At 48.2% G+C, this 26,229-nt stretch overlaps 7 protein-coding genes across 7 annotated transcripts, besides 1 other annotated feature; 2 read left to right on the top strand and 5 right to left on the bottom strand.

Annotated features, from left to right (window-relative positions):
* Nucleotides 1-637: 637 nt before the first annotated feature.
* Nucleotides 638-982, top strand: FPSE_07197 (uncharacterized protein; the record flags this gene model as incomplete). Its single annotated transcript, XM_009260315.1, has 1 exon — nt 638-982. The coding sequence occupies one exon, from the start codon at nt 638-640 to the stop codon at nt 980-982; it is 345 nt and encodes a 114-aa protein (XP_009258590.1).
* A 226-nt stretch (nt 983-1,208) lies between these two features.
* Nucleotides 1,209-2,758, bottom strand: FPSE_07198 (uncharacterized protein; the record flags this gene model as incomplete). Its single annotated transcript, XM_009260316.1, has 2 exons — nt 1,209-2,656; nt 2,710-2,758. 2 exons carry the CDS (start codon nt 2,756-2,758, stop codon nt 1,209-1,211), a joined length of 1,497 nt encoding a protein of 498 aa, XP_009258591.1.
* Nucleotides 2,759-5,125: 2,367 nt separating this feature from the next.
* On the bottom strand, nt 5,126-6,595 carry FPSE_07199 (uncharacterized protein; the record flags this gene model as incomplete). Its single annotated transcript, XM_009260317.1, has 1 exon — nt 5,126-6,595. The coding sequence occupies one exon, from the start codon at nt 6,593-6,595 to the stop codon at nt 5,126-5,128; it is 1,470 nt and encodes a 489-aa protein (XP_009258592.1).
* A 6,368-nt stretch (nt 6,596-12,963) lies between these two features.
* FPSE_07200 (uncharacterized protein) lies at nt 12,964-14,403 on the bottom strand (the record flags this gene model as incomplete). The annotated part of the gene is made up of 4 exons (XM_009260318.1): nt 12,964-13,149; nt 13,200-13,500; nt 13,557-14,182; nt 14,242-14,403. The coding sequence occupies 4 exons, from the start codon at nt 14,401-14,403 to the stop codon at nt 12,964-12,966; spliced, it is 1,275 nt and encodes a 424-aa protein (XP_009258593.1).
* Nucleotides 14,404-15,142: 739 nt separating this feature from the next.
* Nucleotides 15,143-16,372, bottom strand: FPSE_07201 (uncharacterized protein; the record flags this gene model as incomplete). The annotated part of the gene is made up of 1 exon (XM_009260319.1): nt 15,143-16,372. The coding sequence occupies one exon, from the start codon at nt 16,370-16,372 to the stop codon at nt 15,143-15,145; it is 1,230 nt and encodes a 409-aa protein (XP_009258594.1).
* Nucleotides 16,373-18,998: 2,626 nt separating this feature from the next.
* Nucleotides 18,999-19,107: a repeat region.
* A 662-nt stretch (nt 19,108-19,769) lies between these two features.
* FPSE_07202 (uncharacterized protein) lies at nt 19,770-20,801 on the top strand (the record flags this gene model as incomplete). The annotated part of the gene is made up of 3 exons (XM_009260320.1): nt 19,770-19,892; nt 19,946-20,252; nt 20,305-20,801. 3 exons carry the CDS (start codon nt 19,770-19,772, stop codon nt 20,799-20,801), a joined length of 927 nt encoding a protein of 308 aa, XP_009258595.1.
* A 2,129-nt stretch (nt 20,802-22,930) lies between these two features.
* FPSE_07203 (uncharacterized protein) lies at nt 22,931-25,360 on the bottom strand (the record flags this gene model as incomplete). The annotated part of the gene is made up of 1 exon (XM_009260321.1): nt 22,931-25,360. One exon carries the CDS (start codon nt 25,358-25,360, stop codon nt 22,931-22,933), a length of 2,430 nt encoding a protein of 809 aa, XP_009258596.1.
* Between the last annotated feature and the right edge of the window lie 869 nt (nt 25,361-26,229).

Below are 26,229 nucleotides of genomic sequence, written 5' to 3'. Positions count from 1 at the left end.
TGTCTGTTCTCTAGAATAGAAGCCCGATCTAGACAATCATCAATGCTCACCGATATAAGTCGCCTGATGGGTCTTGGTACTGCAAAGTTACGTGAAGATGCATGTTGGGTACGAAGAATTGCTTTGTTTGAGTCTGCCTAGGGCAAAGCGTGAGGGGAGATGACGATATGGGTGACATCATTTAGTGGCATGTCTTTCAATTGGACCCTGGCACGTAACCCAAGGGCACGTCACCCCCCAACTTGGCATCCCTGTCGATGTTAAGCTTTGAGCCGACGATGGAGCAAATGACATTCACTGTTTGAATGTTATAGTGGTCCCCGGATATGCAATCTGACAGCGGCAGCGGGGACAAGGTTCAACGGTTTAAGATCCAAGGCCTTTAGTTTTGGGGATTTCTTCTGCAAGTTTATTATTAACGTGAGGGCTGCTCCTTTTCTATCTTTCCTCAGCTCAGTCTGCATATAAAGCAACGCTGGAGAGATATGATACGACATATGTCTAAGGCCTGCCTTTGACGACATTCCATTACTCATCATATACGACTATTTCGATTTCACATTCGAGTCTCTTACAACACTACAAAAACGACACTCTACACAACCAAACTATTCATCACTCCACAACTACTGTAACCATGGGACGACGAGATACTTACTCTGAGCCTCCTCGAGGTCACCGACAATCTCGTCGACAACATCCAGAGGCTCGTCGCGAACACAAACAATTCCAAAAAGAAAGAGGCTTTGACTGGACACCAGGCCTTGTCCTCGCACTCATCGGCGCTGTCACTTTTTTCAGCAAAGACTTCGACCGGTACAAGCACAAGCACGAATGGCGTGATGAGGATAACCAGGACAACAAAAGCAGAGACGACGGTAGGGGAAGGAGGAGGTATCGATCAAGCAGTCGACGTCCAGACTACTACGAAGATGATGATGATTACTATTATGATCGACGGGACAGAGGATATAGTCGGTGAAGATGGTATGGCGGCATGATGATTATAACGAAATACATGAATATGACAAACACGGGGACATGAAGGAAAATAAGCATAAGGAAAACAAACTCAAGGAGCATATGAAACGGTTGCATTTTATATTCACATTACCACAGCATCAATACAGACACGTATATCAATTTTTTGACATATTGCTTGTTCTTGAACATCTAAGTCGTCGTCTAATTCCAATCTAACTGCTTCTTTATGCCTTCTTTGCAATCTCAGCCTCGGCCGTCTGAACCAAAATGTCAAACATGCGCTGCACATGCTCTTCCTCCACCTTGGTCACACCAGTACACACCCGAATAGCAAACTTGTCATTCACAACAGTGGCTGTAAGGTAGAACTCGCCGGCTGCGTTGATAGCCTCATACACCGCCTCAGTACGATCATTCATCTCACGTTCGTCTGCGCCGTTGACCCTTACCGTGATGAGACCAAACCGCGCAGGTGTGAATATGGTAAAGATGTCTCTGCGAGAGGCAAGCTTGGTCTCCAGACTATCGCCAAGCTCGACGCCGTGGCGGATGTGCTTCTGAAGCCCGCTAATACCAAAGCTTCGCATGACGAACCATAGCTTGAGAGAGCGGAAGCGTCGACCAAGAGGGATCTGCCAGTCTCGGTAATCGGTGACGAGCTCGTCGTCGCTGAACTGGTTACGCAGATAGGGTGGCTTGATGCTGAGAGCTTGGATGAGCCATGCGCGACGACGCACCCAGACGGCAGAGCAGTCAAATGTGGTGAGCAGCCACTTGTGGGGGTTAAAGCTGAACGAGTGAAACGATGAGAAAGCCTTGGGGAGATGGTGGTTCTCCTCCAGAACGAGCGCAGAACCTGCATAGGCAGCGTCGACATGCACCCAGATTTCCTGGGGCGTATCGAAAGTTGGCATGAGAGCTTGGACAATACCCTCAAAGTCATCGACGGCGCAGACATCAGTGGTGCCAAGAGTGGCAGTCAAGAAAAAGGGCTCGAGGCCACGAGAACGTAGGTTCTCAATAGTAGCAGCCAGAGCCTTGCCCTTGAGCGCAAAGCCATCGGCCTCGGTGACGGGGACAGTGGCGAAGCGGATGCCAAGAACCTGAGCGGCTTTCTTGGTGCTTGAGTGTGTGCCTGAACTGCCGAGAGCGACAAGCTTGCTGCGGTGGTTCCAGAGGGCATCTTCCTTTTCCTCGCTATCATCAGGGAGGTGAGCGGTTACAGCAGCGAGGTACTTTTCCCTCGCAGCACACATGTTAGTGAGGATAGCCTCACTGGCACTGCCATGAATGACACCTCCACCGTGAGTAGAACCGCCACTAAGATAGCACTCTGGAAGACCCAATGCCTGCGCAAGCCAGTCCATGACAATAGTCTCAAGCTCGGTTACAGCAGGACTGCAGATCCAGTTGAAGTGGGCGCCGTTGAAGGCGTTAGAGTACATCTCGGCCAGAGCAGAAGGGTAGCTGGTGGAGCAAGGGAAGAAGGCCATGAAGCGAGGACTTGACCAATGGGTTATGCCGGGGAAGATCTTGGACTGGATGTCATGATGGATGGCGGACCAAGGCTCTGGGTCTTTGGGAGGGGCGGAAGGGAGAAGGGGACGAAGATAGCCTGGCTTGACGTTTGAGACGACGCGGTGATCGGCGACGTTTTCATGATAATCGGTTACTGGAGTGAAGTTGATTAGTATGAGGGTTGAGTTGAGTGAGGGTATGACTTACTCTCGTCAATGGCAGCTTTGGCAGCTTCGCGGAATTCCTGAGCTTCCATGGTGAGGTATGTATGAGACGATATGGGTTATAATGTATGAGAGAGAGGGGTATGTATATATCCAAGTGGGAGAGTGAATGAGGGTTATTGAGATTGTGAATGAGATTTAAAGAGCGAACGTTGCTCGTCTTTATATCAAGTCCATATATATATGAAACTAAGAAAATAAATTAATATCAGAGATCCAATTCAAGTAAAGAATAATAGCTAGTCTCGATTCCCATTGTAAAATCTGGAGTTTAGCCTCTCCTCCCCCACTCACTCAGTGTAGTATTCATTCAACCGAGGGCCATCTTTGCTCTACTGAGTTTAGTCTGAGCTGTCTCCGACTATTGTTCGACCTTATTTCCGGGGGCATATTCTAAAGTCTTGGCCCGTGTTTAATATTGTTCTACCCTTGAAAGAATTGATATTGTTTGCTTGAGGTAGGTACTTGTAGAGTTTAAACTAACGGACGTTTAGTGGTCGAGGCACCTGTATTACAGTAGAAAAAGGCTGGTAGGTTTTACTGGGCAAACATGGCTTCGGCTAAAGGTGTTGGTATTGTTCTATGCATGAGGCTGACTACCTACTACCTATGTACAGCAAACAGACATTGCTCTTGTTGATAAATATCTAATAACGGTTTCAATGACAAGCCGGTTTACCGGTATTACAAGTTCCAGGACCTGGTTATATTTGATCAAGTGATATACCTCATCTTCATCAAAATATTGACCCAGGATATACTGTTTATCTTTCAGTCATTATTCCAGTTCAGAACCCATCTCAACGGTATCAAAACTTTACAACGCCACCAAACCAAAGAACAATACCAAGCCCACAACGCTGGGATCAGCCTTACTGTGAACCTCCTGTCGATCATTGTCCTCTAGTTTCATAGAGAATGCTCAGCCAAGACTCGATACAGGTACTGGGTCGTAGCAAACCACATAAGTTTCAGATCACGTTTCTCGATTCTCTTTGTCTTTTTGGATACGAAGATGTGCCATGTTGCATTGTTTCGTCGCGACACCGCTTTTGAGGCTGAGGTTTGGCTTATAGGTAGGCATTGCACCGTCAAGAGAACAATAGCTCCCCTCTTCGGCTCGCGATGTCGCGGTCTGTGTGTTTCACCAGTAGTAGGCCGATCAGCGAGTTGTGGGTGATGTTGGTTGTCTTTGTCCTCTGGGATTGTTGCGGGCGGGTAAGGATGTGGTGATACATTGAACTGGAATCTATATTGTTCTATAGCGTCATACAGGACACATTAATGAAATAAGCCAATTCGACTAAACCTTGCTGAACCCTTCGTTTATTGCCAGTCTTTTCCATCGCTGGACGCTGAACCATGAAAAAGACTATTGCGGTGCTGATTTGTTCTGTGATCAATATAGTTTGCCAGTCTTATCCCTTCACAACCAAAAACTCTCAATTAAAAAAGACCCAATCAAAGCCGCTCATAACCCCAGTCAGAAAAAGAGACAAAACCCGCTTCATCCGTTCCCGTCCGTCCTGCACGATCCCGACTTGGCCTCTAACTTTCCCCAATTCTAACCAATAAAACAGACCCTCTTGTCTCTATACTGCAAGGCGAGAAGATCATGAGATTTCTCACGGTAATAACATGGAAAAGAGTTTCGCTATTAAATATAACGCGAGTTTTAGACTTCGCAGTTGGGCCAGCCATCTGGAAGCGGTTTTGGCCGAACAGGCAGGCCCACGTGTCTCTCATCGTTCCACTCGTATATCGAGTATTTTTACCTTTTTAGAAACGGTTCATATAAATGACTGACTCAAAAGTGGTGTTATTCCAGGTTATAATACGTAACATTCAATGCAGCAGTCGTCACCAACAACGTCAATGTATATACTCCCCAACATAGAGTTCAGAATCAGGGGACAATTGCATCACAATGATTGAGACATAGGTTATGTTGTGAAGATGTATCATTCTTCTCTAACGAAAAGTGGTGTGCTGTGGTGTCATACAACCACGTCCTCTGTAAATACATAGTAAAATAATCGCTTCCAGGAATGATGTGCCTGGTTTTTCCCCTTTTTATGTAATCCATCCCATTCCCCATTCCATGCTGATGCTGATGCTTGTTATGAATGTATATGCAAATCCTCCAAAACTCCCAAAACAAAAACAAAAGACAAGAATCCTTTCTTGACAAGCTCGAATCGTTTTTGAAATATCTCGAAAACTCCTCGCTGAATGATGTGTCTAATCTAATAGAAGAAGTAAAAAGCAAAGTCGTAAATGTTTCCTATCATCCTCTATATCTCGGAAACGTGGTATCATGAGAACTTTTGATGGTAGATCCTCCTCCATTAAATATCCATTAAGTGTATGTATGTTGTTGTTGCTTTTGTCGACATCTCTTAGGCAACTGCCACAGGACGCATTCGCACATCATCGTAGCCAGGAAGAATGCTGTTGCCCATAAAGTGATCAGAAGGAATCTGCATCAGGCGGGGCTGCAGGTGAAGGTCGATTTCGCCCTGCTCAGCTTCGGCAATGGCAGCGTCGAAGGAAGGAAGCTCCTCGTCGTCAGCCTGGTCGTAGGTGTTCTCGACGGCAACCTGAACGGGAATGCTCAGGTTGATATTGGTGTTCATGGGTCCCACCGAGAGGGTGAGGTGGATGATGTATGCGCGTGCGGCGATGCAAGAGTAGAATGTCGGCAGGAAAAGCTTGTTGCCGCTGGTGGGCAGGTTGAAGGGGACATCGAGAGTAGCATAGCGGCGGACGTTGTACTTGCTAGCCTTCTTGGTTCGCTGGGCGTCGTCCGACTCAGAAGATTCTCCCTCATTCCAGAAAGCACTGTCATAGCCAGAATCCCGTCGGGAGGCAGGAGCCTCGTTCTCCCAAGCCAGCTTGGTGTCGGGGCGCATGGGGACGGGTGTGGTGGTGGAGTAGGTGAGCGAAGGGGTGCTCCCATGCTTAATGCGAGCGCCCAGGTTGGGGAGGTGGTTCATGGGAGTGCTGCTGAAGAAAGTGGTCGAGTGAAGCTTGGCGCTGACCGAGTTGACCTTGGGAGGAGTGACATCCTTGGAGGTCGAGTTGAACTCAAAGTTGACCCTCAAGTTGGTGCTGCTGGCGTTGAGGAAGTTTCCAGAAAGCATGATAGCACTGGGCTGAGAAGCGGTGGTGGTCAACTCGCCCTGCTTGGCAGTGAAGAGGTTCTTGCGGATAGGCTTCGTCTTGGAGAGGCAGTAGCGCTCATCGTCGGAGCCAATCTCAAGAGGAGCATCCTCAGGGACCGCAGGAAGAACCTTGATCATGTGGAAGGCATCCAAAGGTGCAGAGCGTCCCTCCTCAGCGCTGGTCTTGGTGGCAACGGCGCGGATACCGTACTCGATGTGAGACATGTCAGGGGACTGGTCGTTGCGCTCCCAGAAACCCATAGTGGGAGGGAGCTGAAGGTGGTGGTCCCTGATACCCTCGTGCTCAACAGTGTGGTTGCAAGCACTGAGAGTGAGCTGGTGGGGAACCACAAAGTGGAAGGGGATTGTGTATGTGTGGCCAGCCTCGAAAACCTGGTTTCTAGGAAAGTCTTCAGGGTTGAGAGGCATGCGAAGCTTCATGAAGGGACGAGAAGCATAGTTGGCACTGGAGTACTGGCTGAGGAAGTCAACACGAGTGTAGCCAGTGCCGATGAAGAAGATGTCAAAGCCATCATAGGCAACATCTCTCTGGGAGTTGATGATGACGCTGCCAGTGATCTTGGAGCCAGAAGTGTATGACTTTGAGGTCCAGTGCTGGTCGAGCTTGATGTCGATGCCAGTCTTGACAGGGTCAGGACGAGGCCTGTTGGACCGGGGTCCGTTGTCCGAAGCAGGAGTGGACATTGTAGTATCGCGAGAAAGCGAGAATACTGAGTTGATGCTTTAAAGCTGAATAAGGTAGTTGACGATATGATATGTGTGGAAAGAGGCGCTGGGCTGCAGTGATATATATACTATTCCATATAAAAGTGCGGCGACTCCAGGTCCGTTCACGGTACCGTACCGTTACTTTGGTTCGTGCTTGAGCTTGCCCTGTCTGGGTTGCTGAGCTGCGTTACAGGGGAGGGGCGTTGGAGTTACAGGGGTGTGTGTACTGTAAGCCCCCAGCGGTGGGCCTCAGTAGAGGGGGGAGGAGCGCGTGGTCTTGTTGCTGGGTCTGGAGACTCTGTAATCATTGTTAGATCGTGGTCGAGACTATGTAGTAATTTGACGATGGTTCATTAATTCAGATAATGAGATGAAGACGCACGTTTCATGCAATTATGGTACCCATATTAAGCATTAGAATTGTTGCGAAGGCAGAGAATATCCATATCAATTTTCCATGAAAGATACTGATGATTCAGCAATTTGAGAATTACAAAGTAAACACAATGACGCTTGCTATATTTGGTTGCCATCACTTATTGCACACACCTCTGAAAAGGATGCGTGCTGGCATGTGGCTTGAGATCGGGATGTTACGCCGAGCACATCATAAGACACTATTTTAGCCGTGTCCTGACGATCCAGAAGGGTTGGAGAAGAGTGCCTTTTTTTTTACTTTCTTTCCCAGTGATGTTCTATAGGGCGATAGGTCAGATCAGTTGGAGAAGACATCAAACCATGAACATCAAATTTGGAGTAAGTCAGGACGGGCGGGTGTGTTGATCACCAGATGCCACGAACACTTAACAACACATACATAGACACATACATACCCAAGTAGACACATAATATCCTTGAGAACAATCTCACACAGTCTCCTCACTGCACTCTTTGCTACCACGTTTCCTTTTCCAGCTCCGACATGCCTAACCTCGTCAATAAAAGACAAAATTCTACACACCCAGAGCGTGTTTGAAAGAGTCAGATCAAACAGGAGACCCTCTCTTCTTACCTCAGTAATACCCACGATGACTACCAGAAGCTCCGTAGCGGTACCGGTACCTGGCTCCACGAAGCTCCTCGCTCTTCACTTACAAGAAGAAAGAAAAAATCTACAAGTGGGGGTTTTGCCTGTCGAAAAAAATAGACGCTTCTTTCTTCGACCGGGGTTCGACAAATCGTGCATGACTAGCGTGGAAGGCGGATCCGGTCTTGAGTGCCGAAAGATCCAAATGCGAAATGCAAGTGCAAGTAAGTGCAAGCAAAGGAAAGAGTCAAAGGGGTCCTTCCCTTTCCCTTTCTAGCTATGGTAAGGCGTTCCCGCCACTCATTCTCGTTCCCGTAGGTAAATGTGCACAAACTATTGGTGGTCGCCTACCAGATGAATCACCTAGACTACCTTAGCTGGCAAGCACCTAATAGCCCCCCTGCCCTTGCCACGCCACCCTTCTGACCTCTTTCTCCTTCTCCAACAGATCCCGTTCCTGCCTGTGCGTTGAAGGTGTGACCGTCTCCAACGCCTGCTAATAATAAAACATCCGATTGTCGGCAGGAGAAGAGGAGGCTCGTGAAGTGGAAGCTCTTTCCTTTCGTTCCTTGCGGAGGATTAGCTTTTGGTTAAGGTAGGACGCTACAGATCTTGGCGCGGATTTGTCTGTGTTTCTCTTTGTAAGTGAAATTGAAATTACCACATCAAAATAGTCTTTATCTTTTCTTCTCAATCACATTCTATGCATATGCAAATGCATGCACTTCTATGAGCTTTCCCATGTTCATATTCGTGATCCTGATCCCTAGCAACCGGTCAACGGAACAATTTGTTTCGGTGTCTGTTTCGGCTTCGGCTCCCACCGCTGCAAAGTCAATAGTTCGATGAGTTGTTGCTCCGAGTTCAAAGCCGACACATCGGATTTGCATAAGCAACTAACATAACTGCAAGGCACAATTCAGTTTGTTCTTCTTTCTTGGTTTCCATGCATGTGTTGCATGGTTCTAGCATTTTCTGTAAGCCGGCCCGGCTACCAAGAGCCTCACTCCTCATAACCTAGACAGAGATCCTCCCACCCTTACAAACCATGGCCCGGAGATTCTATTCCTTAAACTTGTCACCGAAATGGAAACACAATATGGCTATCGAGATCGAGGCACGTCACTTATGATGGTCAATTCCTCATGCCTTCCTTGGCTTGCGTTCTTGATCCTCTCATCATGACGGTTAACTCATACAATACTGGGGAAGAAACTGGAGTTTGATGACTTCATGATTCCCCACGTTTTGCCATCTCGCCTTACCTACCTGCAATTAAGGCAAAATTCACAGGTGATGTTACGAATTGGGGAATGAACCCCTACAGGCAGATTGGGGTACACCAAGAAAAAATTATCCCCAGACTCACCTGACCGATAGAAAGAACAAATCAACCTGACACATACATACCATCGCTCGTCTCCGGCCAAACGTCCGATACTATCATCTCATCGGTGGAAATGCCGTAGACCGGCGGTCAGAACTCAAACACTTCAGCTGAATATAGAACCACAGCCAGAACCTTTTTGCCGCTTCCCGTCCCCTTCTCCGTCCCCATTTCCATTGCTGGGCTAGGGTGACGAAGCATCGTGAGAATCAACGTGGTCGGTCGGTCAGTCAGTCAGCCAGCAGTCGTCGTATTCTAGACATAGCAGGGGAGAGTCGCATATTTCGAATTCCCATTACATGATGGCTCCTGCAATAATTCCTCATTTGATCTGGGCTACTGATTCGACAAGCTAGGGGTCCCCTCGCGTTTAACCGTTTCGACGTCTGTGCCCGGTTCGAGAACCTGGAGTCGGCCCAGCTAGCTCAACTCATCATTGTGTTCCTGCCTGACTATGTCTCTGTTTGTCGAAATGCAGATGGTATAGCTTCACTTCTCCTCAGAACTAAAGCCAAACTTATCCCTGCCAGGACCAAACCTGCAGGATAAGCTTTGGAGATGGAGTCTGGATACCAGCCGGTGTCGCGTTGCCTGGCCTGGGGATGGGGATGGGGATGGGGATAGGGCACCATAGTTTCGACCCCAGAGGACCCCGAGTCAACGCAAGTGACAAGACCCAGTCAACACGATGCGTGGCAGCGCCTCGTCTCGCATCGTGGGCTTCGTTTCCGTCTTCCTAATTCTTCCTTCCCTTGAAGGCGTTATTGTTACCTATACGATTCTGTTACACCCCCCAGCCGAGACCCTCCCTCCCTTTTCCCTTCACACTTTCTTTCTCCTCGGTGAACGGGGCCTTTTTTTTTTATTCCTTTCTCCAATTGCCCCTCCCACCATCAGTTGGCCATCACGATTAGACGATGCCACCCCCAATGGCCGATTTAGGACGGCCATGCCGTTGACACACAAGTGGCCGAAGCGCCTACAACGTGCTCTGTTTTAGGAACAGTGGCTGGATGAACAAGAAAAATTCGGTTCGCCATGACTGTCGGGACCCCGATATCATCCAAATAGGAAATATCATGGCTAGACGTGCATCTTCTTTCCGGGGGAACATTCCACTGTTCCACATTGTTTTTCTATGCAATCGACGCAAATCAAGGAAGCTGCAACAGTAATTATGGGCTCTGGTAGCCGTTTGTGATGCAGTATGCACCAAGGAAGATCATGGACGAAGAAAACCAAAACAGATCATGTCAACTGCGGGGGGTTACGGCAACGGGCACAATTCAATCACCAACACGGGGAAGTAAGCTCAGACCCGGTGGACTTTTATGAAGTTTTCTAAAGCGGAAACGCTGTGAGTCTGATGCATCTGGGTATACCCGCCACGCTACTATAAGCCCGCTATTATGCAGCTTGAGTAAGGTTTTGAGGCTACAGAATGGAGATGCGTGCTAGCCTCCGAGGGAGATCTCCTCACCGTCTCACGACGCGAATGGTCATCGTGTCTGGTTGGCTAGCGGCCCTTGCATGCCTTCTCCTTTCGGCCAGGTACACTCACGCTGCTGATCGAATTGTTTTGGTCGGGCAAAACACCAAGAACCGAATCTCACGATAGTTGAAACAACACGGCAACGTCCATCCGTGGTTATACGGCATAAAACATACCCAGCTTACTGCCTCTTTGCCGCAGTTTTCTCGCTCTAAAACTTCCCTTTTTCCAGCTCTGTCTCAAGTCGGTGAGGCAAATTCTGACTCGGTACACGCCTCTCCTCTTTTCTCTCTCTCCTATTCGTTTTCCCTCCCACCTCTTCATTTCTTTGTGCCCATTCTCATTACCCACATCGAGGGCTCTCGGGGCCATGTCCAATATTGACGTTTTGTCCTTTCTCACGATAGTCAAAGTATTGAAAGGCACTTCGGGCCTCATTAGGCTCACCAGACCTGAAAATCCTGCTGCATTGACCCACTGTGTCAGTGGAAACAATCCACCTAAGCTTGGTTTGTTTAGGAAGCCAAGAGCCATCGCTAGCAGCGCATGTCCACATCTCGGTATGAGTGGCTTCACCTTTGAATCTGAACCCCACGTTCCCATAAATCACGGCATTTCGTTCTTACCATGCTCAGCTCATGACGAGCAATCGTTGTGGCCACTGGGAACAGAAACCAACATTCAACACAAGCCCAGACGTGTACAGTTTCTTACCTGGGTCTCATGGTACCGAAGAAGCACCTTGAAACTCCACTGCCACCGCTTCGTACAAGCAAATGGTTTCTTTGGCTTCTCCATTCATGGTCCTCCCTACCTGGTCTCGTCTATTAGCACTCTTACTCTGCTTCTTATAGCATACTCAATAGTGTCGGATGCCTACCAAAATGAGATATCCACAACCCGGTGCCGGAACGAAGCTCACTGAAAAAGAAACACCCATACCTTGCTGCACGCACTAACGAAGCTTCCATCTTAGCAGATGGTGATGCATCGCGTCGCTCACCCGCGATCCACTTGTGAACTGTAAGGATTGTATGGAAAGGCAAGGTATGGATACAGCCGCCGTGCATGAAAGCTTTCGGCTCATGCCTGAGGTACCTTTTTAGGGGTCCAAGGACCACATTGAGGCTCGTGCTTTGGTTTGCCATTGGTTACTTGGACGTCGAGCAGAAAGGCTTGTTTCGTTGATCTGATAACAGTGATAAGCGGTGCTGCTGATTAATGAGATGAGGCTCAAGTCAGGTACAGTCCATGTTGATCAGTGGCTCTTTTCAGTGAAGATTGTAAACTTATGGGGTTGGTGATCGTCTAGTGTAATGATACTATCGCCAATGAGGAGGCTCAGTGCTTATAGTAGGACTCCATTAAAAAAGTGAGAAGCTGCCTGGCGGGTTAGATCGAAAGGCGAATGAGGCGAGGAAGTGCTCATCCAGCCATTCTCAAGATCTACGGCCAGATCGCAATGTCTTCTGTCAAATGTTTCTAATAATATCATTCAAGTTCGAACTCACCTACCCTGAACCGAGTTGTACCACAAGCCAACTTGTCCATTGGTAGCACCCATCTGTGTCTTAGGCTACAAAATAAAAATCAATATCCTAAATACTATGGTCTACATAGCATAAGCTAGTCTACCGATTTCGTCCCCTATGCTTTTAGCGGCGAATATGTCTGATACCCTGAGGGCGCTCAAGTATCCCACATAGTAGGTATTGTGGAATATGCAATTACCATAATAGTAAACCTTGTATAATATAAAGACAACTTGCCAGCACCTGATACGAAGTGATGATGACGCGTTATTATCAATATCGGTTCGGCCGATCTCCATCGACTTGTCTTTCAATAAACACACGCTGGCAAACCACTCTCTCCACTACGGATTCAACTCTTGACCAACAACGTCCGAGCAAAGACATACACACAGAGCTCCATAGTACCAGTGCACTCCACACAAGGACCACTCAATGCAAAGAATGCCAGATACGCTTGGAGCTTGCTGCTCTCGGACCATGTAGAGGCCTTGAATATATCTGGGTGCCACTTTGTATATGACGAGAACCTTGGGTAAACGATGTCATGATGATGTCTAAGCTTCAGTGCCTTTCTTGCAATCCGAAGATGTGTTTTGATGAAATGCACTTTTGCTTCTATCATGCAAGTAAACATGTGTACATGTGATAATGAGGAATATCGACAGTCAAGAAGTAACGTCAAGCAAAATATCACCCAAACCCAAGGTTGGAATATGATCTTATCTTAGGCGGCTAAACACTGCACCAATTCAACTGTATTTTGACATAACTCACTCCCCATACTATTTAGACATCTATCAAAACGACGCCCGTCAAAATCATGATATCTCAATGCTCGCGTCTACACAACCGCTCATCTATCCACAAACACACTCAAAATTTTACACGGTAATCACACATGCTCTAATCGTGCCAAGAAATGTACAGCATGATGCCAGCACCAACAGCGACGGCTGAGAACTGGACGACCATGTTCTTGAACTCCTTGGCCTTGTTGGGGCCAGTCTCGAGAAGCTCAGGAATGACGGCAACGGTTCCAACGTAGAGGAACGTACCAGCAGTGAAGGGAAGAAGCATGTCACCCCATGTCTGTCATCGGTTAGTAATTGGTCACTAAGCAAAGTCATTGTTGAACTTACAAGGCTGGTTCCCCAGATACCATCGTGACGACCCATGGGAACATCGCTATCAGGGCTTCCGAACTCCTGGATAGCAATACCAATCAAAGTTCCGATAAGAGCTCCAATGGCGGTAATGAACTGTGAGCCCATGGCAGCTTTCTTGGAAAACCCGGACTGGATAAGGAGTGCAAAGTCGCCAACCTCGTGGGGAATCTCATGGAAGAAGACTGCGACGGTGGTGGTAGCTCCAATGGTAGGCGAGGCGTAGAAACTGGCAGACATGGCCAAGCCATCGGTGATGTTGTGAGTAAAGTCGGCACTTGACATGTTAGCAAGGTTTACGATAGGTCAAAGTTATGAAATTCGGGAACGTACATGAGGTTGAGGTAGCCACCCAGCTTGACGCTGGGGTTGATTTCCTTCTCAGGCTTGTCAACGGCATTAGTGACAACAGCGCCCTTATCCTCGTTGGCCTTCTTGCGAGACTTGACGGCGCCATCCGTACCATCAACACCTGAAGAGATAGCCTTATCCTCACTGTGAGAGTGGGAGTGCGCATCACCATGTCCGTGAGAGTGGTCATGACCAGCTCCACCCGTGGCAATTCGAAGGCCCTTGTCCATTGCGACAAAGGTCATGAAACCCACCAAGATACCCAATCCAAGAATGAGGTTGCGGTTAGGCTCAACAAGCACGAACTTGACAGCCGCATCATGGTCTTCACCAACAAAGATTTCAGGGAGCAGATGGAACAGAGTATCACCGAGAAGACCTCCCACAGCAAAGGCAACCATGACAGACAGAGAGGCGGGGTCAATGTTGGTCGGGCAGAGGGCGAGGAGGAAGTTGGGAGGGCCCGAGATGTAAAGGGTCGCGAGGAGGGCGTTGACGGCAGGAGTGCTAGGGAAGAGGACGGCAAAGGCACGCGCGGTTAACGACGAAGGAGCGGCGGCATGATGGGCGTGCTTGACTGAGTTGAGTTGCTGGACAATGGGACAAGTCTGTAGGAATTGATGTCAGCAAATGGTGTTTTCTCCCAAGGGAGATCTCTCCGGCTTACCTGGAGTTGAGTATCAAGTTCTTCGAGGCTCATGTTATCGGTGTTGACACCGGCAACAGCCTCTGCATGGTGATGATCATGGCCATGGCCTGCGTATGCGAGACCGACAAGAAGAGCAAGACAGACAGCCGTGGAAACGACGCTCTTGCGAGTGAGCGCCATGGTAGCTAGTAAGCTTAGTAGGTAGTAGCTATATCTGTCCTTTACAAAACAGGACAGATTAGACGCTTCCGTTAGAAAGAGGCGTATGAGAAAAACACGAAACGAGCGAGAAGAAGAAGAATATAGTCTTGTACAGAAGTTGAAAGGATGACGAATTCCAAGTTGAATATTCACAGCTCAACTCGACTTGTAATGGGTCAAGTCAAAGTTGAAGCTGGAAAACGGGGATGAATTCCTAGAATAGGTCTCTAGTCCAGTTGTTTGGTAGATCGAGACTAGGCCAGGGGGAGGGGCCTTGGGACGCCAAGTGCGTTTCAAGCCAATCAAGACTCTGTCCCCAGCTCTGAGGGCTGAAGCCTCCACTTGATGCAGGGGAGCTCCAGAGCTATTGACTCCCTGTTAAATTGAACCTGTCTACCTGTCATTCGGCGACTCTATTCCGAGACCCTTTACAGACCAGGTCACGCGACTGCTATCTATCGCCCTTGAGCATCTCCCTTTCTAGTCTAATTCAAGGTCAACTATCTGTTTCTTATTTAATGATTGGGAACTCATCGATTTGCTAATAAAATACTATCATAGTCATAAACACGCTCAGTATCATGATAAACCGATAAAGCAATGTATGCTCATGTTCATATATTCAAATATGCTCTATGTACGTCCGAACCCATATGCTCATTACTAACTTCATAACATTTTATCCAAAACTACAAATCATTCCAAAGCCACCGTGTTATCATAGCAAAGCAGCGGCAAGGATAACGGCAACAGCAGCAGCACCCATGGAGTTGAGCTGCTGAGCACCGCTACCGGGCACAGGTGTAGTCGCAGACCCAGCACCACCACCAGTGCTAGAACTGGAAGAAGGAGTGGCCATCAAAGTAGTGGAAGTTCCACTCGCAGCAGGCACAACAGGAATGGTTCCGTTCGGGCTGTTGACTGCAAAGGAAGGGCTCACAAAGCGGTGCTCAACGTTGCTAGACTGGTCGTCACTGCGACTGACCAAAGTACCCTTCTTGCTAGCGGAGCTGCAGCTGAGATCATAAAGAGGCTTCTCGGTGAGTTCAGAGCCAATGACTCCAAAGCTGGGGTTGGGAGTCTGAGGGGCGGAATCTTGAAGAGTGTACCACCAGACGTTGATGTCTCCGAACATTGGGCAGCCAACATCCTCGTAGAATGTTCGGGCGTTCTCGAGCGATGGAACACCTTTGCCAACAGTCTTTCCACTAACAGGCCATCCAGTCTCAGTGACCCAGATCGCCTTGCCATTGGCAGCAGCCTTGACCTCGTTCCAGGCCGCCTTGAAAAGGGTTGCACCTTCGGAGATGGGGTTGTTCTTGGTGTCCTCGAAGTAAGGGTAGGCATCCATACCGAGCCAGTCACAGGCCTCGATGACAGCGTTGTTGGACGCATTGGCGTAAGCGGTCCATGTGTCGACGTGGCCGATAGGCACAGACTCAAGGCAAGTGCCCTTGATAGCGCTGCGAGTCTGCTTGATGTAGTCGACGAGGACGGCGGGGTCGGCGCCGGGGTTCTCATCGTTCTTGAGACCAGTGGGCGAGATACGGTAGAGATCCTCACTTCCGACAGAGATACCAGCGACGAGACCATCGAGTTGGTCACAGTACTGGTCGACAGTGTTCTTCAGGGCGGCAATCTCGTTGGCGAAGCCATTGCCGGAGGCCCAGAGACCAAAGAGGAGGCTAGTCTTGGTCTTGATAGCGGCAGGAATGGCAGAGATGGGCTGGTTAGGTGTGCCGCCCTGAATCATGGTGTAGAGACGAGCGCTGGTGAAAGCACCGTCAGTGCCTTGGAGGCCAGCAGCAGTGTTGAATTCGTTCTCGAAGTCGGACTGAGCCTTGGCACTGCCGTCTGTAAAGGTAGAACCGTAGTTAAAGCCCTGGAACGCAGCGCTGGCAGAGCCGGCTACGGCAGCCACGGTAAGAAGGCTGTTGATGGAAGGCATTATGGATGATGTATGCGAATTGTGATATTAAGATGTAAAAAGATACAATGTAATATGCCTTGATGAGAGAACTTGGGCTACTAACGAATGTATCCTGGTGGGAACAGAGAATAAATAAGAAGAGCACACGGGAAGAAGAGGGTAAGGAATTGAAAAACAACAATAACTAGAGAAACAATGTCTTATTATTAAGAATCTGATCCAGCCGATGAATGAGGCGACGGGACAACGAATACACATACTGCTTACACATGCAGGTACACGCACGCACTCACGCAAAGCCCCGATCGATGCAAGACTTTTCCCAGGGGTAGGTACTTGAGAGATACTCAGCTTCCCAACGGTTTATGTCCCATAAACTAGTGGCGATATATGTTCATCAAAAGTCACACAAGCACTAGATCTCGGTCGTTGAGGCAGTTTCCATCCACATGGAACTAGTTAAGAAGAAGTCATAGATTTTAAGGAAAAGTCTAACACGCCACCTGCGGGATAAAAGAAAGAGAGAGAACAAAAACTAGCAAGATATCTTTTCCTGGGCAGTTGAACCCGATCTGGGAAGTGTCACTTTCGTTACACTGTGTTCAGGGGCCTAAAATGTATGGTTAAAGACAGTGTGATAATGAGGTGTCATGTAAGTGAAAAGTGTACAGTTAGGTTTGCCTTCGTGGATATCCGATCTGCGCTACAAAAAGTCAATCCAGCCAAGTCTGCGAGTTTTGCCGAAAGAGCCGTTGGATCGTTGGCCGTTTTTTCTACTGTAAGAAAAGAAGTTTATTACGTGTGAGGGAATTGTAAGAATCAAACCGAGTCAAGTTGATGCCCGTGGAATGGAAACTCATCTGCACAGCAACCCCGGATACAGCAGCCGAGCCTGAAAATAGCAACACCGATCAATCGATCAATCAATGCCTGCTACCCCAGGAAAGAAGAGCTCCGGGGATGAGCTCCGCGTCTTGGCGAATGAGACTAACAAGAGGGGAGAACTTGACAGGCGGCTCGTAAGGTACGGCAATAATGTATTGTAGGGGTGGTCAGGAACATCACATACGATTCTTGGGTTCAAAGACAGTTAATAGTTCATCTATTTGAAAATGAACATAACATAAACCCTTTGGAATTTAAAAATCATCAACATATCTCATCTATTTCTACCTTTGTTACGGTAAACTTGTCTGGACCACAAGCTCAAGTTGATGGCATGATGAGGCGTCAAGACGTTTCTTTAAGTGGACAGAAGAGAACAAAATACGAGTCAAGTACTACTACTATCTCCAGCTGAATGAGAGTTACATGCAACCAAATGTCCAACTCGTTTTTTCAGCTGTGCGACATTTTTCTATCTCTGTATTCGTCACACGTGGGTCGATGTCAACGTGGACCACAGACTCCAACTACCTCTCGATCGTATTCATGTGCTGTTTCTAGTATCATCGAATGTTGGCTGTTGAGACATGTCCCAACCGAGCTATGAGTCTCTGGAAGTACGGATATTTCCCGGTAATTTCTGATATTCATTGACTTGGTTGGTTCTCTCAGAACGGTCGATCTAGGGCGGCCTGAGAAGCTGTGATCACAGTGGTCTCGGATTTTGTACCATCAGACTCGGTTTAAGTCTGTACACCGGAGCACAAAGTTTGAGACTGCGTGCAAAGTAACGAGACGTTCGTCATGTCAGACGGAGAAAGTGCTATACGGACCATGTCGTACTTGTGTGATATAGCCTCTTCGATATAACATGGATCATGATATTCAGAACGGCAACGAAGCTGTATTGTTACATTCAACGAACAGATAAAGATAGGATCGTCGCTACGCTGGCCATTCATGCCATCGTCACTCACCATCAGACTTCAAGGAAGCAACATATCAAAAAGTCGTCGACAAAAGAACAAAAAGAAACATCCGGGAGGCGTTGGGATTGCTCCCGCCAGGGCTTGAACCTGAGACCTTCGCATTACCGAACACTCGGAATGAAGTATTAGTACGACGCTCTAACCAACTGAGCTACGGAAGCCAACCGGATGAATGAGCAGATGACCCGCTCTTGGTTGTTAAGCAGAGATCGTTAGAGGAGATCAACAAGGTACCTAGGTAAGCAAGGAATCTTGACGATGGATGGTAGCAGCAGCCAGCAGGTCAAGATTGTCGAGCCGATGCTGACACGAAAGGAAGAATGATTGGTTCTTTCCTGTTAGGCATGGGTGGGTTGAATAAGTGAGGCAGGAAGGAACCACCCTCCGCTGTAAACTCAAACCGAGGAAAGAGCAAGCCATATGCAAGCCTCAGCTGCGTGTACCCGTAAAGAAAGGGAAGGGAAGGAAGGCGCGTGGCTAACTCTAACCAGGATATTCAGGGTCCATCTCTGAAATAGAATCGTCCCCATCAAAGAATCCACCTTCAACAATGCATCAAATACGAGAAAGGAGAGAGGCCTCTTTCATAAACAGTACAAACATAGAAACATCGATGATTAAGCAACCTACTAACCTACTAACCTACCAACCTGCTACTGTACAGTCCGCAGGGGTTACAAATGTAAATTTCCACTTTTATTTTTGTAGCTACGTACCTTACAGTTAAAACTTTAATTTTTAAAGATAAAATACTAAAAAGGTCTAAATAGATAAATATTCTAATATAAATAGAATTAAATAAGAGAAATAATAATATATTTATTTTATTACTATTTAAGAAAATATAGAAATATATTTATTAATACTGATTTATATATAGAATCCACAGTAGCGATATACTGACTTTACATTTGTAACCCCTGAGGACTGTACTGTACAGTACTGTAGCTAGCCGCTTTTCTGCATGTTTCACACGCGTTCACTGTTGATATGTTGAGTGGCTGACGTTGAATCCCTGCAGAACCGGTTTTCCCAGCCAAGAAAAGAAACAAAGCGTACCCCTGTATCAAGGGTCAGTGACGCAAGCGCTTGCTCTCTGATTGGCTTGTTTCGGAAGTGGTCTTTGTTTAAGGCCATGATTTGCAAGGCGATGCGCTCATACACGAGATCCCCAGAACACCGACTTGGCGTCTGATTCTCTGGTCCTTGGTAAACGTCTTTAAGAGACGTCTCTACGCGAATCATGGCTGTTAGGTATGGGCCGTGCACTGATTTTTCGCTCTTGTCGTGTTGCATCATTGGTGTCCAGGGTTCACCGCAGTACTTTAAAACTTAAGCTACCTATATATCCCCAGCCTCCATCACCGCCAACGTCAGCCCTTTACCAGACGTTTGTTCACCTACTAATCTATTTACTTAAACTACTTAACTTGACCTACCAACCTACTCTGTACTTGGGGAGAAATCTCACTTCTCGACCCTCCCTCTCTACTACTCAAAACACCACCCTTCTGTAGGACCACAGTTCACAAACCGCAACCATGTTATCGAGGTTCTTCGTTCTTTTCCCCATGGTGTTATCCATGGTGGCCTTCATTCTCTCCATGCTGTGTCTATTTGCTGGCCACAAGGAAGGATTCATGGAGGATTACTCTGTCGCTCGAGTAAGTCCTAGTCAACCTTCCAGACACTAATGTTCTTATACTGACCAACATAGCTCAACACTTCCATGATTGGCCATAATGTCCTTGACACTGATAATAGTGCTTCTACCAACGACAACAAAGACGATGATGGCATCTTTGGCGCAGTCAAGGGCAAGTGGAACGAAGTCAAGGACGATATCAAAGGAAAGATCAACGATGTCACCGGTGATATCGCCGACGAGTTGGCCGACACCATTGGTATCTCTGAGTGGTACTCGATCCACGTTATGGCTACATGCGATGGACAATACAAGCCCAATGCCACGAGCCCTGGTGCTGGTTTCAACGTAACCAACTGTACCAACTCTGCACCAGAGAGTAAGTACCACACAACCCCAATAGCAGCTGCGACAGTATCTAACCCTCTTAGAACGATTCAACCTTACCGAAATGCTCGACAAGCAACTCTCAGTCGGACCCTTTGATCTGAGCCTTGCAGACATCAACTGGCCCGATGACATCCAGGACTCCCTTGACCTTCTCAACACAGCCCTTTTCGCCACATTCATCTTGTACGTCATCGCAGTAGGCCTCTCTGGTCTCGCCATGCTCACCTCGCTGGCTGCCTTCTTCCTCTTCTCCCGCCGCGGTGTCAACGCTGTCAACCTTGTCATCGCCGGTTTGGCAGCTCTCGTTCTCCTTATCTCCAGCATCCTCGTTACAGTAGCTGGTAAGAAGGGTGTCAACAAGCTCAATGACGTTGGTGACGATGTTGGAATCTCCGCTTCTATCGGCAAAAAGTTCCTTGGCCTGACCTGGGCTGCTGCTGCTCTCATGATCGCTGCTACCATCTACTGGTTTGTGCATCTCTGCCTCATGCGACGTGAGAGAAAGCGAGAGTGGAAGCCTCGCAAGGGCAGCTACTAAAGTTAGACGGAGAGGAATTTGGGAACTTACGACGACTAGACTGATGGATTGATGATTGGTTTTTTTTTGTTAACCAGAATGGGGTTGCGACTATGATACCAAAGCGTTTTTATTTTCCTTTTGCAATCCTACAGAATGATTCCCTCGTCTTTTTTCTTTCTCTATTATACAGATTAAGAGAATGACATATACATAGATACTTATTATAGTAATGCGATAGCAGGCCTATCCAATATTTTACTCCTGTATGTCAATACTCGCAGTACATGGTGTGAGTAATGGTCTGGTAGATACCAGAAAGTGCACGCATGTTCTCTCCATTAAGTGTGTAGTGATATAAAACAAGTTTTTGGGCACTGCAAGGTTGCAATATCGCCAGGAACGGGCGAGTCATACATGCACCGTAATGCAACTGACGTATACAGCAGATGACAGTTGCAGAGCTTCAAATTCGCACTCAGGCACGCGGAATTACGCAGTGAAGGGTATCATGAAGCCCTGCTCTAGAAAGCAGAAAGACTGTATTCTAATGCTTGCCCCTGAAATCCCGAAATATTCTGGCTCTATTGCTTATGTCGCCTCTAACTGAAGATATGACCATGAAAAAAGAAGTATTTGTCTTGAGGGATAGACCACTCAGTTATCAGACACTGAAGTTGGCTATTTATCCTGCAGTTCTTATCGACTGTGCCACAACTCTCTTGTGAAATGCTTGAAAAGATAGAACATTACTTGGAAAGGTTCACAGAAGAATTCATTGGTATCAGGATAGTATACTATCATGATCATTCTCTTTAAGGTTAGCAATAGCTTTGGCGAGTCTCATCGAAGAGTTGTTTCGTCCACTGACTCATACGATTCCAAGTAAATTCCTCCTTTAGTTGCTTTGCTCAGCCTGCCACCCAGTTTCTGAGTTGACCCTTTTCATTTTCAAAACATCCATACCTAATGATACCTTTGGATTTATAAGGCCATCTCCGCTTCTATCAGCATCTGGGAGAGACTTTGACATAAACACTTCGGTTATAGATCAACTAGTATCAACAACGAGCCTTTCACAACATGCCATTGCAACGAGTCAACCAGCCGTAGATCTTAATTCAAAACTACCTTAAGTGTTTGCAAGAAAGGAACCACATGCCATGGTAATTACTGCAACCCTAGCAGTCAAGCTAGCTCTTAGGACCATGGTGATCACACGGTCCTCATCAACTGCCGGGCGTCTTTCATCGTGCGCATCACAAAGTGGATAGTGCATAATCTTATTCAATCACTTGACTACGGTGAAAAGAGCATGTAACATCAAGATGTTGTTCGATTTGGTCAATTAACCTATCAGCTTACAAGCATCTATATCTTCCTCCTTCGAAGTGGACAGCTACAAGCCGATCATCGACTTTGCCCACCCACTATCTATTGATGTTGTTGTGCCATCGCAAGATATCTATTATTTCATGCAATCAACCACTCTCGCGCCAAGCTCGATCCCAGGTTGCCAGGCTGTGTGTCTGGGCACCTGAATGCAAAAGCAAATCCTAGTTGCTCAAATCAAACCCCTTTTCCCCGCCTCCCATAAACCCAGGCTAATAGAAAGCAAAATGGTCCCCTCATCGCACAGACAAGGAAAACAGTACCGGCTTCCCAATGAATGACAGTGCCTCTTGTGCACGAAAAGGGTCCGGATAAAGGATACTAGCTCCCTCACTAATAAGTGGTAAATCAAACGCGTCGAGTCTTCCAGTACTCTCAAACTGGCGGTCGACGCGGGGTATCAAAAGTTGCGGTATATGTAGTCGAGAAAAGAAATCCTAGTAAGGAACTTAGAATGCGCCATGGTCATCAAGGTCGTGTAATACATCAAGAGCGAGTCGCATGCCCAAGCCAGTCATAGTAAGCAGTTTTAAGTGTTTTTCCTTGTCAAAAGAAGAGTCCGCATCGCTTTTTGTGTTTTCTGATGTTTTAAAGGGGTTTCTTGGTTTTTGTTGACAATCGTGATAAGGAAATAGACAAGGAGTGACTGAGGTCAGTTGAGAGAGTAAGGAAATGAAAGGAGTGTGATGTGTCTGATCGACGGTGATTAATGTTGCGGGGGAGTCTTCTTCTGGAATGGTCAAAACTTATTTCAGCTTTCAAATAGCTGGCAGGACGTGGCTTCCTCGCCTTTCTGAGCTCCCTTTGGCATCAACAGATGCTCGGGGAGTGATATCAAGTAGTTTGGCACTCCCAGCGCTGAAGTTGCGTACGTGACCTCTGCTCAGATTAACGCTTCTAGCGTCCTGTACATTGGCAAGCTCTTGCGATGGGGAAACAGGGGATGTCGGGCTCTCTTCTTCCTCGGATTCGATTTCGAGAAGACCCTCATGGCTCTTCATAGTCCACCTGTGCACCACCTTGGGCTGGGAGCCAACTGCTCCCCACTTCATCTCCCCATCGTCCACAATCTCTTCTTCGTCGCTGCTAGGGCGTCCTTCACCAGAATGGTTTGCCATCATATCAGGGTTTGAAGATCTTCGGGGGGTGAGTCTAGTCATATAATCATCCTCGACGATCCCGAGGTCTTCGTCCGTGCTGTTGGTTGGGGAATCGATGTTGTTCTCGTTTTGCTCGCGTTCATTAGCACGTCGAATGCTGTCACGTATCGCAGCACGTCGGCTGTTAACGTTTCCTGAAAGCCATGAGCCCTCAGAATCGATAGACGCAAGTGACATAGACATGCCAGCCTCAGGAGACGGCGAAACATGAACCCTTTCCATTGTTGACGGAGTAAGGCGATTGGTTTCGATAGATCGGTGGCCCGACGTTGGCGTGTCATATCGCACACCGATGGAACGCAGCTGTTCCATTTCGCGAATCTTTTGTTCAGTGAGAACAGGCATTGGGGGCTCGGCTTCGGGGGATTGTACGCGTGAAGCTGGTGGTGATAGAGGCATCTCAGGCAAGTCCTCCCGGAAGCGAGATCGGGTCCTCTTTGGAGCGCCGGTGCTGGGCTTTCGAGATAGGTAGTTGGCACCTGAAGAGTTGGTTGAGTCGTCACCCTCGAGCTTAGCGAGGGCGTAGGCCTGAGCCTGTGCTCTCGACTGGGCTGCCGCCGCCTGCATTTCTTCTCGGGAAGTGTTGGCAAAAGACGACGGTCCTTCACGTCGTTGTCGTTTACTGCCAATCCGTAGGAATGCCTTGATAGAGGCAAAACCGTTTTTACTACTATCAGAGTGGTAGGAGGGTCGTCTTGGAACATGAACATCCTCCTCGTCGATTGTCTCTGGAGGGGGAGATACCATCCGATCTCGATCAGACCGAATGGTCGACCTCGATCGGGATTTTGCTGATCGCAAAAGGTCGGAAAATCTGTTTCCAGGCGAAACACTTCCCACCTCTTCCGACGGCGGCCGTACAGAGGCTGTATCTTTTGTGACAACTTCCTCCATAGTTGCTGGTTGTTCGGAAGTGACCGTATCTGTGTGGTGGAGGGCTTCCTCCGCCCTCGTAGAAGACTCAAGGTCTTTCTCGTCATCAGTAATATCCATAGGCTCTGGATCTTCAGGTTTGGTATCCACTACGACAGCAGAGGCGGGCTCGATTCCTAGGCCAACCAGCTCACGGCCCAAGACACCTCGTTCGAGATTCTGTGGCGGAGGTGTGCCTGCCTTCCTAGCCTGAATGTCGTCCTCTTGTTGTTTTTCTGCTCGCCGTGTGATCCGTCGTTCCATCCTTTGTCTCTCCTTCTGCTTCTTGAACTCCCGTCGTCGGTTGTCCAATTCCATGAGTTCCCTGAGATCGCGGGCGTCGAGGTCGTCAGCAAAAGAATCGATACGCCTGTGCGATCTCGGGTTCTCTTCAGGAATCGACTCTTGTTCCAGGAGCTTCTTTCGTAATGATCCTTGTCTGTGAGGTGTTGGCAGATGAGGTACCGTCCATCGCGCATTTGGTGTATAGCGAAGTGTCGGCCGCGGGGCAAGAGCAGCGAGAGCAGACACTCTGTATGAACCCAATTCCGAATCGGAAGAGAAACTGGAGTGAATTGAGCCGGGGACGGGGAGGGAGATGTCGGAGTCACGGCCAGCTCGCTGCTTGCCAAACCTGCTGGTTTTTGACCGTTTGGAATCCCTCTTCATGGGCCTGCCAGAATTCCATTGCTCAGTAGCAGGCCGGAGGGGCACAAAGTTACTCATTGCCTTGATTTCAGCCTCCCTGTTGCGTTCTTCCTTCCTCCTCTTACTTCTTTGTTTTCTTGTTGCTTGACGGGTAGGACGCAGTGTGGGTGTGCGGTCCCATAGTCCAGTGTGCTCTTCCAGGTTACCAGTAGTCATTGTTCGGCCGGTTCGTTCGGGGGCTGGTGAGCCACGTCGGACTCGTTCGTTGCGAATATCATCCTGGCGCCCCGGAGAGAAGCTGTATTTTCGGGTAACTTGTTGGGGTTTAGGAGGCTCGGTACGTCGCTTCTTCAGCCCAACTTTGGCCCCTTCGTTGTGAGGCAGCGGCGTGCCCTCTACATCTGAGAGGGCAGCACCGCTGCGGGAGCGCTTGCGGCTACTCCGGCGTCGAAATGGCCAAAGGGCCATGGTTCCAATATCGTTACCAAAAACTGAGAAACTGAAGCTAGTTGTGGTAGGCCACTATCGTCACCGGTGTACAGTCGAGATCGTCTAAATTATATCGGATATACGAGGGCATCGTGGAGTCGTCAAAACGGTCGAACCAAGCTGGTCATCAGGAGAAGTGAAAGTGAGCTGCAGGGTCGTATCGAACGGCTCGCTGCGCTGGTGGGCTTGAAGGCCGCAAAAAACTACCTATACGGGATGATGGGCGAGGGGATCTTGTCGATGATGAGACAAGTACAGCTGCTGCAGTGGCAGTCGAAATAAGTGGTGATTGTGTATGTAGAAGAATGCAAGTAGTCGTGGGTCGTGGTTGTCGAGGGTGTTTGACTGCGTGGCGAAACGTGTGTGGTGTGAATGTGATCAAGTGCTCGAGGAAGCAGCGAAGCGCAGAAGCAGAAGCAGAGCAGATGCTAGGTAATTAAGGTAATTGTGTACCTAAGGAGCAGCAGGTGCTGGCTGGCTAATCCTTGGCTTTGCTATGACTGGGACTGGGACTGGGTGTGCGTGCGTGCGGATTCCCGGGGGCGGGACAATTTTTCAGGGCACCGGGGGTCGGCAAGGAAGGGAAGGGAATGGATCAGAGCCAATGAATAGTCGGGAAATGCTGCAGTTTGAGTGGAAAAGAAGAAGTCGACGTCAGGTTTCGGAGAGAGCAGAGACACAGGAAGGGCGGGAGAGGCCCACAGCCACTGATTGAATCTCGTTTTTCTTCTTGGTCCCTTCGCAAGCTAGAGTGCTATAGTGCGGTACGTACTCCTTTTTTCTCTCCCCTAGACCTTCTAACCCATAACCCATAACCCTCAGACCTCAGACCTCAGACCTCAGACCCT

The sequence above is a fragment of the Fusarium pseudograminearum genome, chromosome 3 (assembly GCF_000303195.2).
Source record: "Fusarium pseudograminearum CS3096 chromosome 3, whole genome shotgun sequence".
NCBI classification, from domain to species: domain Eukaryota; kingdom Fungi; phylum Ascomycota; class Sordariomycetes; order Hypocreales; family Nectriaceae; genus Fusarium; species Fusarium pseudograminearum.
This window is presented reverse-complemented; position numbering and strand designations above follow the sequence as displayed.